General features: G+C 42.3%; 3 protein-coding genes and 1 long non-coding RNA gene across 4 annotated transcripts in view; 2 read left to right on the forward strand and 2 right to left on the reverse strand.

Moving 5' to 3' along the window:
• Positions 1 to 1,256, forward strand: part of napsa (napsin A aspartic peptidase) — an 8,385-nt gene extending 7,129 nt beyond the window's left edge. Inside the window, exon 9 of the mRNA XM_083545147.1 lies at positions 553 to 1,256. Within this exon, the coding sequence (XP_083401273.1) occupies positions 553 to 714 (162 nt within the window). The 3' untranslated portion in view covers positions 715 to 1,256. The remainder of the gene's footprint in view (positions 1 to 552) is intronic.
• LOC310728084 overlaps positions 1 to 16,112 on the forward strand; it is a 72,290-nt gene that overhangs the window by 7,122 nt on the left and 49,056 nt on the right. The gene's annotated exons all lie outside the window — the stretch shown is intronic.
• On the reverse strand, positions 4,694 to 8,283 carry mief1 (mitochondrial elongation factor 1). Its single transcript, XM_083544039.1, has 5 exons — positions 8,013 to 8,283; positions 7,718 to 7,865; positions 7,437 to 7,617; positions 7,022 to 7,290; positions 4,694 to 6,456 (listed from the first exon to the last, which is right to left on the reverse strand). The coding sequence occupies exons 2-5, from the start codon at positions 7,862 to 7,864 to the stop codon at positions 5,638 to 5,640; spliced, it is 1,416 nt and encodes a 471-aa protein (XP_083400165.1). The 5' UTR covers position 7,865; positions 8,013 to 8,283; the 3' UTR covers positions 4,694 to 5,637.
• Positions 12,021 to 13,794, reverse strand: LOC310728251 (uncharacterized protein). The gene has a single exon (XM_083545460.1). It carries the CDS (start codon positions 13,789 to 13,791, stop codon positions 12,031 to 12,033), a length of 1,761 nt encoding a protein of 586 aa, XP_083401586.1. The 5' UTR covers positions 13,792 to 13,794; the 3' UTR covers positions 12,021 to 12,030.

The raw sequence follows: 16,112 nt of genomic DNA on the forward strand, positions 1-16,112 counted from the left end.
CTAGTGATCGAATGTTACCTCGGGTTCAGGCTTGGCCTCGTTGCTATGGAGACAAAGTTCAGAATGTTGCATTGAACAATATTCTGATTTCCCTCCCCCATTCCCCCTCTCTTTCTCTCTTTCCTTCCTTCCCCATTCCTTCTTTCTCTTTTCCTCCCTCTCTATTCTCCCATCTCTATACCTCTCCCTGTGTACCCCTTTCTCTGCCTCTATCTTTCCCTCTCCTTCTCTATCTATCCATATTCTCTATCTCTTTCCCTCTCATCCCCTCCCCTCTATCTCTCCTTCTCCCACTCTATTCCTTTCTCTCTACTCCTCTTTCTCTCCCTTTCTCTTTTCTCTCCATCTACCTCTCTCCCTTCCTTTATTTATTTCTCCCTCTAACACACTCCATCTACCCATTTCTCTCTCTCTTTTGCTCCCTCTTTTTCTCTGTCCATTTTTATCTATCTCCCTCCATCTCTAATGTTTGCTTGCTTCTCTCTCTCTCTCTCTCTCTCTCTCTCTCTCTCTCTCTCTCTCTCTCTCTCTCTCTCTCTCTCTCTTGTTTAGAACACACTGTTTGGTGTGACCATGTGTCTGTCTGGTTTCATGGCCATGGACATCCCACCCCCTGCTGGTCCTCTCTGGATCCTGGGTGACGTGTTTATCGGGCGTTTTTACACTGTTTTTAACCGAGACCGTGACCAGGTGGGATTCGCTCCGGCCAAGTGAGTGCAGGAGAAACCTGGAGGCTGCTCAGAATCACCGTATGACTTGTGAGACCATCCTGCTGTTCCACACTCTCATGTCCCAGCAGCTCTGTAACCCTCAAGACTGGAGAACCAAGGAACTCTCTCAGCTGAGTTTTATATATATATATATAATGTGTGAGTGTAATTGATGTGCTGTAACAGATCCAGCAGAGGGCAGTATTGTGTGTGTGTGAAAGACAACCTGCAACATGACTAAAGAGTTTTGATCTGTTTATAGTTTCATTTAATGGCGTGTGCAAAAGCTTCCTGAACTCCTGCATTTATACTGAAACTATGCAAAAATCGTGTGTGTGTGTGTGTGTGTGTGTGTGTGTGTGTGAAAACTATTGAGTTACAGAAGAATATTTTTGGATTAATCTGAGCTCGTGAGATTTTCAGCTGCTTGTCCTGTACACATTGTGAAGCCTCAGCAGTTTTTATTTGGATGTTTGTAGTTTGGATTTTTCTCTGAGACTCTCCTACTGTACTGCGTTCGCTCAAATAAAGAAATACAGATGTTTAGCTTTTGATTGATTTGTGATGCCACATGAGCTCTTTAGACCTTCTGATCTCCTCTTTCTGCTGTTCCTCTGGAAAGATTTCACTGTATCAGCAAAACACAATTCATTTATATCATTTCAGTAGTGGTGAAAAAACTCCACCCATACACATCTGCATCTTATTAAACCCCACCCATACACATCTGCATCTTATTAAACCCCACCCATACACACCTGCATCTTATTAAACCCCACCCATACCAGAGGAGGAAGTATCGGAGTACAAACACTTCGTTATTGTACTTCAGTAGATTTTTCTGGTATCAGTTTTTTACTCCACTATTTATTTTTCAGACTTTTTACTTTTACTCATTACATTTTTACACAAATATCTGTACTTTTTACTTCTTACATTTTCAAAACCGGCTCTTACTTTAGTTTTAATTCATTGATTTGGTGAAATATATTTTTTATTTTCACTGCGCGCTGATTTCAGCCGAACAACTGATTTCCTGTTACTGCGCGTCTTTTTCAATCCGCTGGTGTATAAAGTCCTGACCCTCACTCACCACAGATGTAGACTAGTTTATGGAGATAAGAATCAGCAGGCAGAAGGCAGTAAGAAGTTTGGGGTTAATGTGGATGAGACAGAGGGAGTCAGTGATGAGAACATGACTGAGAACAGACACATTCATGATCATCATCATCTTTTCTCTGCTTGTGTTCTATATGTGGATCTTCAGCCTGGATACATTCATTAGGTAACAACATTTTTAATTCGTTTTGTATTTATATATATATTTATATTTGGCTGTCAAAATTCAAATTATTTTAAACGGCACGAAATTTTTTCCTTTCTTTACTTAGATATAAAATAAATAAATAAACTCCAGATAAAAATATTTTTAATCAGTAAACTTTTGTTTTATTTCTGCGCCAAGTCTCAAATCAAACACCAAATCCGCCATGTTTTACACAATTTACCCTCTAGGTGGCGTTTTGTGGGTTTTTCCCTCATAATGGCAACACAAACTTAAATCACTGTCTTTATTGATCGTACAGATAAAAACAATACATCATTCAAATCTGTAAAATGTCTATAATTTTATATATAAAAGCTTCCCGACTTGACTTGAAGAGGTGCAGTTTCTCCGGTATCACCTCATTAACTGTCCGTGTGGAAACATAGCAAAGGCTCTTAGTGATGTCCACACGTCTCTGCACTGATACAGCCTTTCTATTTAATCACTGTACATATGCTTACATACATATCACATGCTGTAAATATGATACATGTTTAACACCTCCAAGCTGCCAGTTTTGGGCACCTGAGCAAGCACTTAACTCACTACTGCTCATTTAGTAAATGAGATCATTAAGAGTCGCTCGGGATAAACACTTCCAACAGGAAGCGACTATATCTCTCTATCTTTGTCTCTCTATTTTCTCTATCTAATTGTCTCTGTGTCTCTTTTAGTAAATGTCTCTGTCTCACTGTATATGTCTCTCTCTTGCTGTCTCTCTATTTGTTTCTCACTCTTTCTAAAGCCGTGTCTGTGTCTCTTTGTCTTTGTCTCTGTCTTTCCTGCTTCTTTACATGTCTAACAAAGTTTTGAGTTTTGAAGTAATGCCATTAGTGATCTATGATGAAAGACTTTCCTGGTTCGATTCTTACCTCTAGTTTCATATTGAACATTATAAGAAGTTTTTAAAAACAGAACAATAAAAGGTCATTAAAATTGGTTGCTGGTAAATCATGGTATATCAGTGGTGCAGGTGTTGGAGATGTGGTTCTTGTACCTGAGTCACTTCTCATAGACTTTGAGTAACTGAGAGAATGTACAGGAAGGAGAAGTTTTGACCCTCTACCATCATGATCTAAGAGAAAACAGTGGGCTCTTAACTATAGAAAAACCAAGAGTCCAATAAGCAAAGCCTTGTTTGTCACCCCTCTGGTAGTGTAGTGGTTAGTGATGCGGTCTCTGCTATCTGACTCACCCGGTTCAATTCCTACCCCTTAGCTTTCCTTTCAATTGTTTAAAAAGTTTAATAAAATACCAAAAAAGGTCCTAAAAATCAGGTTCTTGCAGGAGATCCTGTGGCTCAATTGGAAGAGCTTTACCTCTGGGTTGAGAGGTTGCTGGTTCAAAGTTAAGAGTGTGGAAGGTTCTGGTGGCTGTAATAAGGAAGGTGTCAGAAATGGCTGCGTGGAAGTTTGGATGTGGTTTCGGAGGGTGTATCCTGAAGCAGGGGGGCAATATCCGGGCATCTGCCCCCCTGGCGGCTGAGAAGCTGAAAACAGGAGGTTATGAAGCAAAAACGTATCGACTTAGTTTTGCATAGATAGGTAAAAAATTCTGCCAAAAACCTATCACCCTCACTTTTTCTGAGGCAGAAAGCAGGATTCGAACCCTGAACCCCACCAAAAGCAAGACACCTGATTTAACCCACTGAACCATCAGAGAAGACAGGCCAGGAAGGTTGTTTAGAGCAGGTCTATTTTTAGGAAGCAGGAACATAACCTACATCGCAACTAGCAGGCAGAAAGCAGGATTCAAACCCTGATCCTCACCATCAGTGAGGCACCAGCCTTAACCTACTGAACCATGGAAGAGATCAGACTGAGATGCATGTTTAGATGAGGCACAAGCCTTAAACCACTGAGCGACCACTGCTGAAAAGCATGTGTGCTTTTTTGGAGGGTTCATACTTTGTTTCATGTCAGCGCAGTAAAAAAGAAGGCATGTAGGACCGGCTTTGAAACCTTATCACCAGCGTGGACTATATTAAGGACCATGTTCAGGCACAAGCCTAAACCCACTGAGCTACCACAGAAGTGCCTTTTTTTTGGTGGGGTTATCTTTCATTAAAGACCAGGAAATCAAGAAATTAATCCAACACAGAAAGGACAGAATTGAAATGTTTTCAGAGTGGGGGCCCTGACATTAACCCACTAGGCTATCACATACATACATACATACATACATACATACATACATTCCATCCATCCATCCATCATTCTACCAACAGGTAGAAGTAATAACTACTTTTTACTTAAGTACTTGAGCCAAAACTTCTTTACTTTCAGTTGAGTAAAAAAGTATAATCTGCACATCTGCATCTTATTAAACCCCACCCATACACATCTGCATCTTATTAAACCCCACCCATACACATTTGCATCTTATTAAACTCCACCCATACACATCTACATCTTATTAAACCCCACCCATACACATTTGCATCTTATTAAACTCCACCCATACACATCTACATCTTATTAAACCCCACCCATACACATCTGCATCTTATTAAACCCCACCCATACACATCTCCATCACATTAAGCTCCTCCCACAAACATCTGCATCTAATTAAGCCCCCCCCATACACATCTGTTTATAGCTGCACCCTGTCGCTCCCACAGAAAAAAAATCGTGTAACAAATAACGCAGACGGATGGATTCACACTCGCACTTTATTACATCACAACACACATTACATCATGGAGCATCACCATCACCACCATCCTCCTTCTCATCATCCATAAATAATTCATTTCTCTTTCATATCATAAACATTTTCAAAACACTGATTGATTGGCCGAAGATCGATTGTGTTGCGTTGCCTTTGAAAACGACCCTCACTACAAAAATAAAAAAAAAACCTGTGGGCACACGGTAACAGCTACTGCGCCTTTTTTATTAGTACCTGAACAGGGACGCATGCGTAATGATCTCGCAGCTACGCATCTCTCAGCCACGTCAAACGTTTGCTTGTGTCTCCGTGGCGGTTATTTCTTCTCTCGCTACGGCTTACGGGTCAGAGACGCCGGTGAGCTTCAACGTAACCCTTAACGGACAAAAACTGAACGGGAAAGCAGGAGAACACGCAGATTAAGACGTCATTTTATTGGATAAAACACAGAGGGAAGGAGTCTCAGCGGCAGAGGTGAAGACATGAGTTCAGGACACAGCAACAGGACAACAGGAAGTGTGTGTCTAGTCTGGATGTATAAACGGACAAAAGGAGATGGTGTTGCTGTCAGGGTTCCTACACCCCCCGTTACTAATCCAGACCTTCCAGCTGTCTCTTATTCATCAAATCACATGGAAGCGTTTTGATCTTGCGCATAAACTTACATTAGCGCTAACGTTCAACATGCTAACACACATAAAAACACACTTTTGCCGTTTTATGAACAGTGTGTGAGGTGACCTGATGACGTGAACACTGATGAAGCATAGCAGCAGATTCATCACACACACACACACACACACACACACACACACACACACACACACACACACACTATTCTACTCATTGGTACATGAGCTAGTTTGGTATCAGTGTTCCCTGTGTAATGTCTGTGTGTGAGTGTGTGTGTGTGTGTGTGTGTGTGTGTTACACAGTTCTGAGCAGACTCTCGGGGTCTGATAGTGAGCAGTAGAGTGTGTACCCCAGTTCGTCGACCTCTCGTGCCGTGAGCTCACACAGCAGGTTGACCTTGTAGTCGAGGGCGCAGGGCAGCCTCTCAGCCTCCAGGTGTCCCACTAGAGCACGGATGAGCTGTGTGAAACGCTCGGCCAGCGCCCCCCGGCTCCAGTCGTGCTCGCTCTCGCTCAGCAGCAGCACGGCGTTGGCCAGGTGACTGGCGTTCAGCAGCGTCAGCGCAGGGTTCAGTTTGCACACGGCCTTGGCGATTTTCAGGCAGACGCAACGGCAGCCGTCGTCGTCTCGGTCCAGAGCGAGCAGCCTGGTCGTTTCCGACGACCAAAAACTCTGCCTCCAGAGGTTCTCTCGCTCTCTGTGCGGCTTAGCGAAAAGAGACACCGTGTCCTCCGAGACAAGAAGAGGCAGTAAGTCGATGTGAAGCCGTCGATCAGAGTCGTACTGCACCTCCAGAGCGAGCGTGATCGCCCCCGTGAGCGACGGTACGGCGGGACGGACCACGTAACCCAGCACGCTGCCGATCGCCGGCCAGTTCATGCAGCCCGTCACCAGCTTCTCGAACACCTCCAGCACGCTCTTCGGCGAGAGGTAACCGCCGATCAGGCAGCGGTCCCAGTAACTCGAGCCGCGAGGGAAATACTCCAGGTTCTCCCGACGGACAAGCCAGAACCCGGGAACGTTCATAATGGTCTCCTCACCAGGAATGAATGACCACAGGCTCTTCTCCAGGATCAGAGGAACCATCAGCTGAGCATGGTCTGCTGACACCACCTACAAAAACACGCAGTATTATCAGGGGGCTGAGCACCTCATAGTTATTCTACCTTTTCTTAGCATTCCTCAGCTTCTTCTGAATTTAGTGTCTATAGCACCCAGAGAACGGTTTAGTAAAAAAATCATGGATTTTGCCACCATCATTGAAAAAACACACACACAGGCCAATTGTAAACAATGCTCTAGCGCCACCATCGGGTCAAGTTTAAACCTAGTTTCAGGGTCATTAATGGTCATAAATGTAAAGCAGTGGGTCCCAAATGTAAAATCCCTGTCGAGAGGAGTTCAGCGCACCCTATAATGCCAATGTCCACCGATTCGATATTCAGCCTTCAGTCAAAGTTTTTGAAGTTTTTTTTAGTTCTCCAAATGGTTTGCTCCAACAGAACATCATCTCCGGCTGTATGTCAGCAACGGCTTGGTCAAAATGACCTAGCTGCTATCTTGAGGACCATGATCTGTATCTATGCAACATACAGTATTTAGTGATGGTGCCACCTACTGGTCAAAGGTTACAATAACTTCATTATGATGATGATTATGATTAATGAAGAGCGCTGACCTGTAGGTCGTGGTACAGGCTGCCGCTGAGGTACATATCTCGGAGCGGCATGTCTGGCACTTTGGTGTGGATGAAGGCCCGGAGTTCTGCACAGATGTCGAGGGCGGCGTGTCGAGCTGCCTGCTGCTCCTCGGCGGAGATGTTCACACGCTCGTGATAAAACGCCCACAGGTGCTCCTGCAGGGACAGACGCATCCGGCCCTGCTGCAGCGCTGCTTTACTACTACTCCTGCTGCCCCCAGGACGTCCCGATGTCCTCCTGGGAAAGTCTGAACACACACACACACACCCCCACACAAACACACATAGAGAGAGTGCAGGCTCAAGGATACGTTTCCATCCCAAAATTTCTAATAAAAGCAGGTAGAGGTTCATTGGAAGACAGCGAATGTGATACGCATCATCAGAACGTTACCCTGCTGAAGCGAGCTGGAGGACGTGGGGAGCGTCTGCAGCGACCGACTGACGTTCTGCTTCATGTCGTGGTTCAACGTCCGTGGTGATGACCCCAGCCAGCTCGGCTCCTCCCAGCTTCTCTTTCCTGATTGGTTGCTTTTTGTGGGGCTGGACGGAGCGCTGAGGGCTCGGTCGTACATCTGAGGCAAACGACACACAGGAAAAGCATAAAGAACTTGTGAAACAGGTAGCTGGAGAACATAAAGACACACACACACACACACACACACACACTCTTACTCTCTTGACAGCGAGTGTAGCGATCCCCAGCATGGCGGCTCCTCCGACCCCGAGCACCAGTTTGGCGTTGGACAGCATGAAGTCGATGGCTGAGCCGAAGCCATTGTCCTCTTTCTTTCCTTTCCGATCTCCGTTCACTCCCGCCATCCTTCACCAAAGTGAGACAGAAGATCTGGTCAGTCTGACTAACATCAATCCCGGGGCAAAGGTTAGTGCACCCTAGTTTTCCCAGTCCCTAATTCCGAGCTGAAAATACACACTCTTCACTTCTATAGTATGTCCGTTTTGTTGTTACCTGTTGCTTGTTAATGTTGCTTCGGTCTAGACGAGTCCTCCCAGACGGCTGTTGAGGAAGAACTGTCCCCGTTTCAGTGCCTCCTCCTTCTCTTGAGGCTCGCTGAGCGACTGGCAGCGGCGGAACTCGCGGGCGATGCTGCGGCGGTAGTAGTTGCGGTCGGTGTACTGCAGGTGGCGCCCTGCACGGAGCAGCGCTCGGTACAGCTCCAGCACGGCGCCCCGGGACCAGCCGCCCATCAGGGAGATCTCTCAAAGACCCACACACACACACACCTACAGGACATGAAAGAGAGGACAAACCACATCCATAATATTACTCCATGTGCATAAAATGCTTAACAGCTGTTAGGGCAACTTTTCCTCACGGTGTCCAGCTTTTCGTAAAAAGTCCATCTGGTAAATAAGTCAACCAAATCGATTTCTTCTCCTCGGTCAGTCATTGTGGAATGAAAAAAAAGAAAAATTAAATCCATACCAATATATTTGAGTTTGTGCATTTTGTTACAGATGCGGTTTGTGAACTCTGATTGGATCAGAGGACCTGCAGACGTTACCGTACGCCTGCTAGACGGCCCCTGTGTCGCTAATTTGCAATCTGATTGGTTAAAGAAGCAAATTTATATTCATGTATTTGAAGCTGCCTCGAGGGCAGATTTGTTTGACCCCCGGCAACATGTGATGTGACGACTCAAATATGACTGGACAGGAACTCTAATGTATTACATTTTGATAGGCAAAAAAAAGGATATAAATAGAGACAAGAAAATGAACAACAACGCAAGTGACCTGAAAACAAAAAACATGAAACTGAAGCCCCGCCCACTTTACAATCACGCAACGTCACACTTGAAAGTAAAGCGACTTCCTCCTGTGTGTGCAGGATTCCTGAGTGGGGTTTCAATAAAACCCGGAGATATTTCTACAACCGACTTCCTCAGAATGTATTAATAATAAACTCTTCATAAATCATCACTTAAACACTTCATCAGCTCGTAGTTTCATTTCTGTTTCCAACACAAACAATATGTAACACGAACCACAAGAAAATCCACATTTCCTTTAATGAAAAGTCAATAAACGTATTAAAAATATATATTTTTATTTACTTAAAACAAAAACACCACAGATATGAAGTGAGACAGTTACAGCTAGGCGGCTAACAGCTAACACCTCACCCGGTGACCTTTAATAACTAAACACCGGAAACTGAACCCTCACAGATATGAAACGCAAATATAACAACAATAATATAATTATAAAGCAAACACAAACACGTACCTTTAAAGAAGTTTATAAAACCTTCCGTCCTTTATTTCAAAGCTCAAATCTCACTTCAGCTCCGGAACCGGAACCGGAACACCGCCACCACGTGACCAGCACCTTTTTTTTTTACTTCCGGTAGTCCAAAGGTTCCTCTCGCTTTTTCTTTTTCTATATATTTGCATACATTTATATTTAGTCTATAATTAAGCTAAACACTCCGAAAGAGTAAAATCAATAATATGGTGTGATTTTCTATTACATCATCAACAAAATGTTTATGCAAATAAGCCTGTAGGGCGCCGAACGGCCTCATTTGCATATGATTTGCATATTAAATAGATTTGTTTTAATTAACACAATTTGTAGGTAATTTTACGTAACAGTTCTTTCGAATGTAACTATTTGATGTAAATATGTAAATAAAACACCTCATATATTCATGATATAAAACCCACCTGATACACAGGGTTTAAAAAATATCATATAAACAGAAATAATTCACAATTTTATATTAAATTATTTGCTTAAATATGCTCAAAAGTAACACTATGTAAACTGTTTACTGTAATGTTTTGTATAAAACAATGTGTGTATGTTGTACAGAGAGTTATTGTGTTGAATATAAACTATAAATATATATATATATATATATATATATATATATATATATATATATATATATATATATATATATATATATATATATATATATATATATATATGAATTCCATAAATGTATGAAGACTTAAATGTCGGTTATAAATATATAATATGTGGAGATTTTTATACAATCGCACATGAAATCCCACCACAACCAGAACTTTTCACAACAGTAAGTGACACATGGGAAATTACAGACCCATTTAGAGAGAAATTCACAAATGATTATAGATTTACCAGATTTGATTCAAAAACAAAAACTAGAATTGATAAAATAAATGTTTCAAAAAGTTATTAAGCTAGTTCAAAACTAAATATCTTTTGGAATCGGACCATTTAGCTGTATGTGTAATAGTATATTTAAATTCAGTAGTGCATTATGGGTATTAGAAATAAAAAATGACCTGCCTTAAGAATAACATAGTCATAAATATATTAGTAAAAAGAAGTCAAATCTGACAACTAATGATTTTACCAAAGTCAAACACAGAGATGTGGAATTGTTTAAAACCCAAATCAGAAATGATCTTCACCAAAAAATGCAAATCACTCCACCAAAAAAGGATGAATTCTTTAATTAATATCAACAATCTGCTACAATGACTCTGGACCACCGTTTGCATGAACAGTTCTGTATTTAAGGACCTTTTACTGAACAGTGAAACTCTACAATGATGGAACTGTAATGATGGACATTTAGTGTCACCCAGATGAGGATGGGTTCTTTTTTTAGTCTGGTCCCTCTCATGTTTTCTTCCTCATACCATCTCATGTGTCATCTCCACAGGGATAAACTCATAGTCACTACACTTATACATTCATACTTTATAAACTCTTTACATCTGTAAAGCTGCTTTCAGACAATGTTGACTGTGAATTGAATTGAATTGAAAACAGTATCTGCGAACATAAACAAAATCACAGCATATACTGATGGCATTATTATTATAAATATAAATGCGAGAACAATCAGGTATAGAAACTTTGAGAAGAACTTGGATAAATAAATGAAATAATTATTTGGGCTTGTTATATGTAATGTAAATGATAAAATATTGAAAACCAGAGGCATGATTATTATTAACCAGTGCCAGAACCATGCTGAGGCTGTATTTAAACAGATCCATGAAATAAAAAACAAGAGGACCACAGAGACACTTGAATCCACTTGATTAGAAAGTGTGAGACTGTGTGAGACTTTGCACTTCACTCTATATGAAGGCATGTAACTGACATTTCAGACAGGATAAGCTTGTTGACTCAAGATTGTTGACCTTGAAGTTTCATTATGGAGTCTCAGTATTAGACCTGAGTATTAGAACTGTCTGTCAAGCTCAACCTGATTTATAGCTTCTGAGAACCAGCTGTTTGAGTGTAACCCCACCCCTTTTGTGTCACATGAAACATTCTGTCTTTCAGTTAACATAATTCATAAATGAGTGAGAAACAGTTAGAGAGATTCTTATTTTCATATATGGTGGTCCAGGGGTTACGGCTCTGGGTTACTGCTCATAAGGTCACAGGTTCTATCCACAGCACTACCAAGCTACCAATGTTGAGCTCTTAAGCAATGCACTTAACCCCACCTGCTCTAGGGGTGCTGTACCATGGCTGACCACACGCTCTGACCACAGCTTCCTCACAAGCTGGGATATGTAAAAACCTTTTAGAAATGTATAACGGTATAAATAAAGGTATACCTTATGTTATAAATAACTTGTTTATAAAGAAAAAAACACCACCTCTTGCTGGATTATCTGTAATATGTGAACTGATTACACTGAAACACACAAACTCACATCCCAATCACCTTTAATGAAGAGCATTGTATAGTTTACAGGAAGCTGCAGAAAAGTTCCATTGAGGAAATAATCATTTAAAATCAGATTCTTGATTCAGTGTAAAAGTAAAGCTGCTTTTTATGTAAATGTATTTCATTCTAATTTCTAATTCAGCATGCAGGATCACATCTGTTATCACTTCTACTGATTATATAAATTACAGATACTAATAATGCAGAAAGAAAACAGTATCAGCTTTTATTTCTCTAAAACAAGCTTTAGTAGATAATGATACAAAGAAATTGTGTTTATTCAGCAATAGGCTGCTTCTTCTTCCTCTGTGAATCCACTTTTAACAGATGCTTTAATGCTCTTTATCTTTTCTGGATCAGCAGCAGGGAGAATGGCGAGCAACTCTTTGTCGATCTTCTCCAGTCTTGCTTCACTCTTCCTTTCAAACTCCTTCTTGTTCTTGAGGACAAGTTGTAAGATGGCTCTCTGAGCCTCATCACAGGAGTTCTGTAACTCCAAACGCTCAGAAAGAAACTCTGGTTTTTCCTTGTCCATGGTCATCAGTTTTCCCAGAGAGCTGACACGATCCATGAGGTACTCGGTGGACACCTCAGTGTAGGTAGCAGAGATCATGTTGACGAGGCTGGAGATGTTTGTGGCTTGAAAGGCTTGATTGTAGAGCAGATCTTTGGAGAAGAGCTTTGCGCTGTAGGAAAGTGTTTGTGTCTTCTCAGATGTGGTGACAAAATCTTTAAGGGTTCTGGTCAGGCTGGTTTTCACAATGTTGGACACCATCGGAAAGAAGCGGACCATCTTCTCCCACTGCTCCTTCACCCTCCCCATGGCATCCATACCTTTAACCAGCATTTTTATGGTGGTGTTGAAGTCGATCTCTTTGAGCTCACAGTTTCTCATGGTAATCAGGATGTCAGTCAGCTCCTTATGGTTCTTCTCCATGGTCTCTACACTCTTCTCATAGATCTCTCTAGTTTTGTCCAATTGAGTGCGGTTCTGCTCTATGCGGAAACTGGCGTTCTCTGATGCCCTTTGTGAAGCACTCTTCTTCTCAGAGTTACTTACTTCTTTAAACATCATTGGTGGTTTGGGAGCCAGAGGAGGAGTCTTTGTTACATCTTTACTTTTGCTGTCGAAACTGCGAGATGATTCAGTCAGTTTCTGAATTCTTTTAATCAGCTTCTTTACTTTGGCTTCTTCACATTTCCCCTCTGGTGCATACTTTGCTAGTTCTGCACAGATTTCATTTCCCTCATCACATAGGTTTCGAACCTCCGCACTTGCTTTGCACTTTGGGCTTTTTTCTAAACTCTGCTTGATTCTTTTGAACTGTTTTGCCTGGAAATCTGTTACTGAAGCTCTATTCTTTTGATCATACAAATCTTTCCAGTTAATCACCTGGTCCTGAACAAACTCTTGAATGTTCTCTGTGCACTTCAGGATTTCTGCAGACTTGGAGTAGATATTTATTACATCAAAAACAACAGCAGTGGAATCTTGACCTTTTATTTCAGGTATCTTACCAGAAACAGCTGTTGAATATTTAATGGACTGGCTCATAAATGCAGTTATGCCATTAAGTACACCAGTGACACTTTCAGTCACTCCTGAAACAAAATCCATGCCTATCATATTCCATCCACTTGGTAATGAATCCATTGCATTGTTGTAATTTTCATGTGCTTCCTTAAGTTGCTCTTCCATGGTTTTCATTGCTTTCTCTGAGCGTTTAGCAGCTTCTTCTGCTGACTGTTTCCTCAGCTTTGCCTCTTCTAGTTTCTTCTTGATAACCTCCAGCTCATCTCCATAAAAGCACTGAGCATTTACACATGCTTCCAGCAGTTCTTGGATAATATTCATAACATCAGTGAACTGCTTTTCTGTTGAATTTGCCAACTCAAGACAGTCATCTGCAATGACACGAATGTTCTCCAGCTGGTCAGGAAGGTGAGCTTTGACAACCTCATCATTGTCTTGGAAAAGGATCTTTATAGCAGTCTTCATGTCATCTGGAACTGCCATGGTGTGGAGTCTAATCTGATCCATGTTCTTATGCCCATAAACTGTAAACCGTTTGACTTACCACGGGAATTTTCCTCATTCATTCTGCCTGGAGTTTACATCCCACCTCAGGCCAACGTGAGTGATGCACTGCAAAACCTGGCAAACCAAATATCCGGCTTGGAGCAAAAACATCTGGATTTTTTTTTTTATTATCCTTGGAGACTTTAACAGAGCAAAGCTAACACTTGAACTTCCAAAATACAGGCAACATATTAACTGTCCGACAAGAGTCAAGTCAAGTTTATTTGTATAGCGCTTTTCACAACAGACATTGTCTCAAAGCAGCTTTACAGAAATCAACAGTGAAGGTGAATGGTGTGCATTTATCCCTGATGAGCAGCCATGGAGACTGTGGCAAGGAAAAACTCCCTTAGATGTTATGAGGAAGAAACCTTGAGAGGAGAGAAGAGAGAAAAACACACTGGATCATTGCTACACCATTCTTAAGGACGCATATCGCTCTGTACCCCGGGCAGCTTTAGGGAACTCTGATCACTGCTTGGTTCATCTTATTACAACATACAGGCAGAAACTAAAATCTGCTAAGCCTGTAGTCAAAACAGTGAAGAGATGGACCAGTAAGGCAAAGCAGGAACTCCAAGACTGCTTTGACTACACTGATTGGAGTGTCTTCGAGGCTGGAACTGATAGCCTGGATGAGCTACTGACACTGTGACATCCTACATCAGTTTTTGTGAAGACATGTGTGTGCCAACCAAAACCTCCTGCAAGTTCAGTAACAACAAGCCATGGTTCACCTCCAAACTGAAATAACTTCTACATGCCAAGGAAGATGCCGACAGAGGGGAGGACAAAGCACTGTACACGCAGGCCAGGAACCAACTGACAAAAGAAATCAGAATAGCCAAAAGAAGCTCCTCTAACAATCCTGCATCAGTGTGGAAAGTCCTGCAAAATATCACAAACTACAGGAGACCACCCCTCCCCACTGAAGCAAACAAAGACGTGGCTGACAACCTCAACACCTTCTACTGCAGGTTTGAGAACAATATCTTCACACCTCTCATCCAACCCAGCCCAATGTCTGCCCCCATCACACCTCTGAGAACCCCTCTTAGAACTCCTTCCAGCACTCAAGTTGCGCTCACGATTTGTGAAAAGGATGTGTATCGGCTCTTTCAGAGACAGAAGACAAGGAAAGCTCCCGGCCCAGACGGTGTCTCCCCCTCCTGTCTCAAAGCATGTGCTGACCAACTGGCTCCCATCTTCACCTATATCTTCAACAGATCACTGGAGTTGTGTGAGGTCCCCTCATGCTTTAAACTCTCCACAATCATCCCGGTCCCCAAGAAACCCTCCATTACTGGACTAAATGACTACAGGCCTGCCGGATCTCATACAATTTGCAGACCGAGCAAACAGATCGGTGGATGACGCAGTCAACATGCCCAGGAACATATGCCCAGATTCTGTTTGTTGACTTTAGTTCGGCTTTCAATACAATAATTTCGGGAATTCTCCAGTCCTAAACCTCCTAAACCTCACTATACCCCCTGTATCTGTCAATGAATCACCAGCTTCCTGACAGGCAGGAAACAACAGGTGAGACTGGGAGGTGTTACCTCCAGTATTCGGACAGTCAGCACTGGTGCTCCTCAGGGATGTGTCCTTTTCCCACTGCTATTTTCCCTTTATACGAATGACTGCACATCAAGTGACCCAACTGTCAAACTCCTGAAATTTGCAGATGACACCACGCTCATCGAGACTCATCCAAGATGGTGACGAGTCTGCATATGAGCAGGAGGTGAAGCAGCTGGTGCTATGGTGCAGTCAGAACAACCTTGAGCTAAACACACTCAAATCTGTGGAGATGATAGTGGACTTTAGGAAACACCCTTCAACACTACTCCCCCTCACAATATCCAACATTCCTGTGTCATCTGTGGAGAACTTCAAGTTTCTGGGCACTACCATTTTTTAAGACCTGAAATGGGAATCCAACATAAACTCCATTCTGAAAAAGGCCCAGCAGAGGATGTACTTTCTATGTCAATTAAGGAAGTACAGTCTGCCACCGGAGCTGTTGATGCAGTTCTACACTGCAGTCATTGAATCTGTCCTGTGCTCATCAATCACCATCTGGTTTGGAGCAGCAACAAAACAGGACAGAAACAGACCCCAGAAAACAGTTAAAACAACAGAAAAAAATAATTGGTGCTCCCCTGCCCACTCTCCAGTACCATACAAGAACCAGAAACCAGGCAGAAAAAATAATTAATGACCCTTCACACCCTGAACACAACATCTTTCAGCTCCTCCCATCTGGCAGACGCTACAGA

Source organism: Silurus aristotelis, assembly GCF_946808225.1.
Source record: "Silurus aristotelis genome assembly, chromosome: 6".
Classification (NCBI taxonomy): Eukaryota; Metazoa; Chordata; class Actinopteri; order Siluriformes; family Siluridae; genus Silurus; species Silurus aristotelis.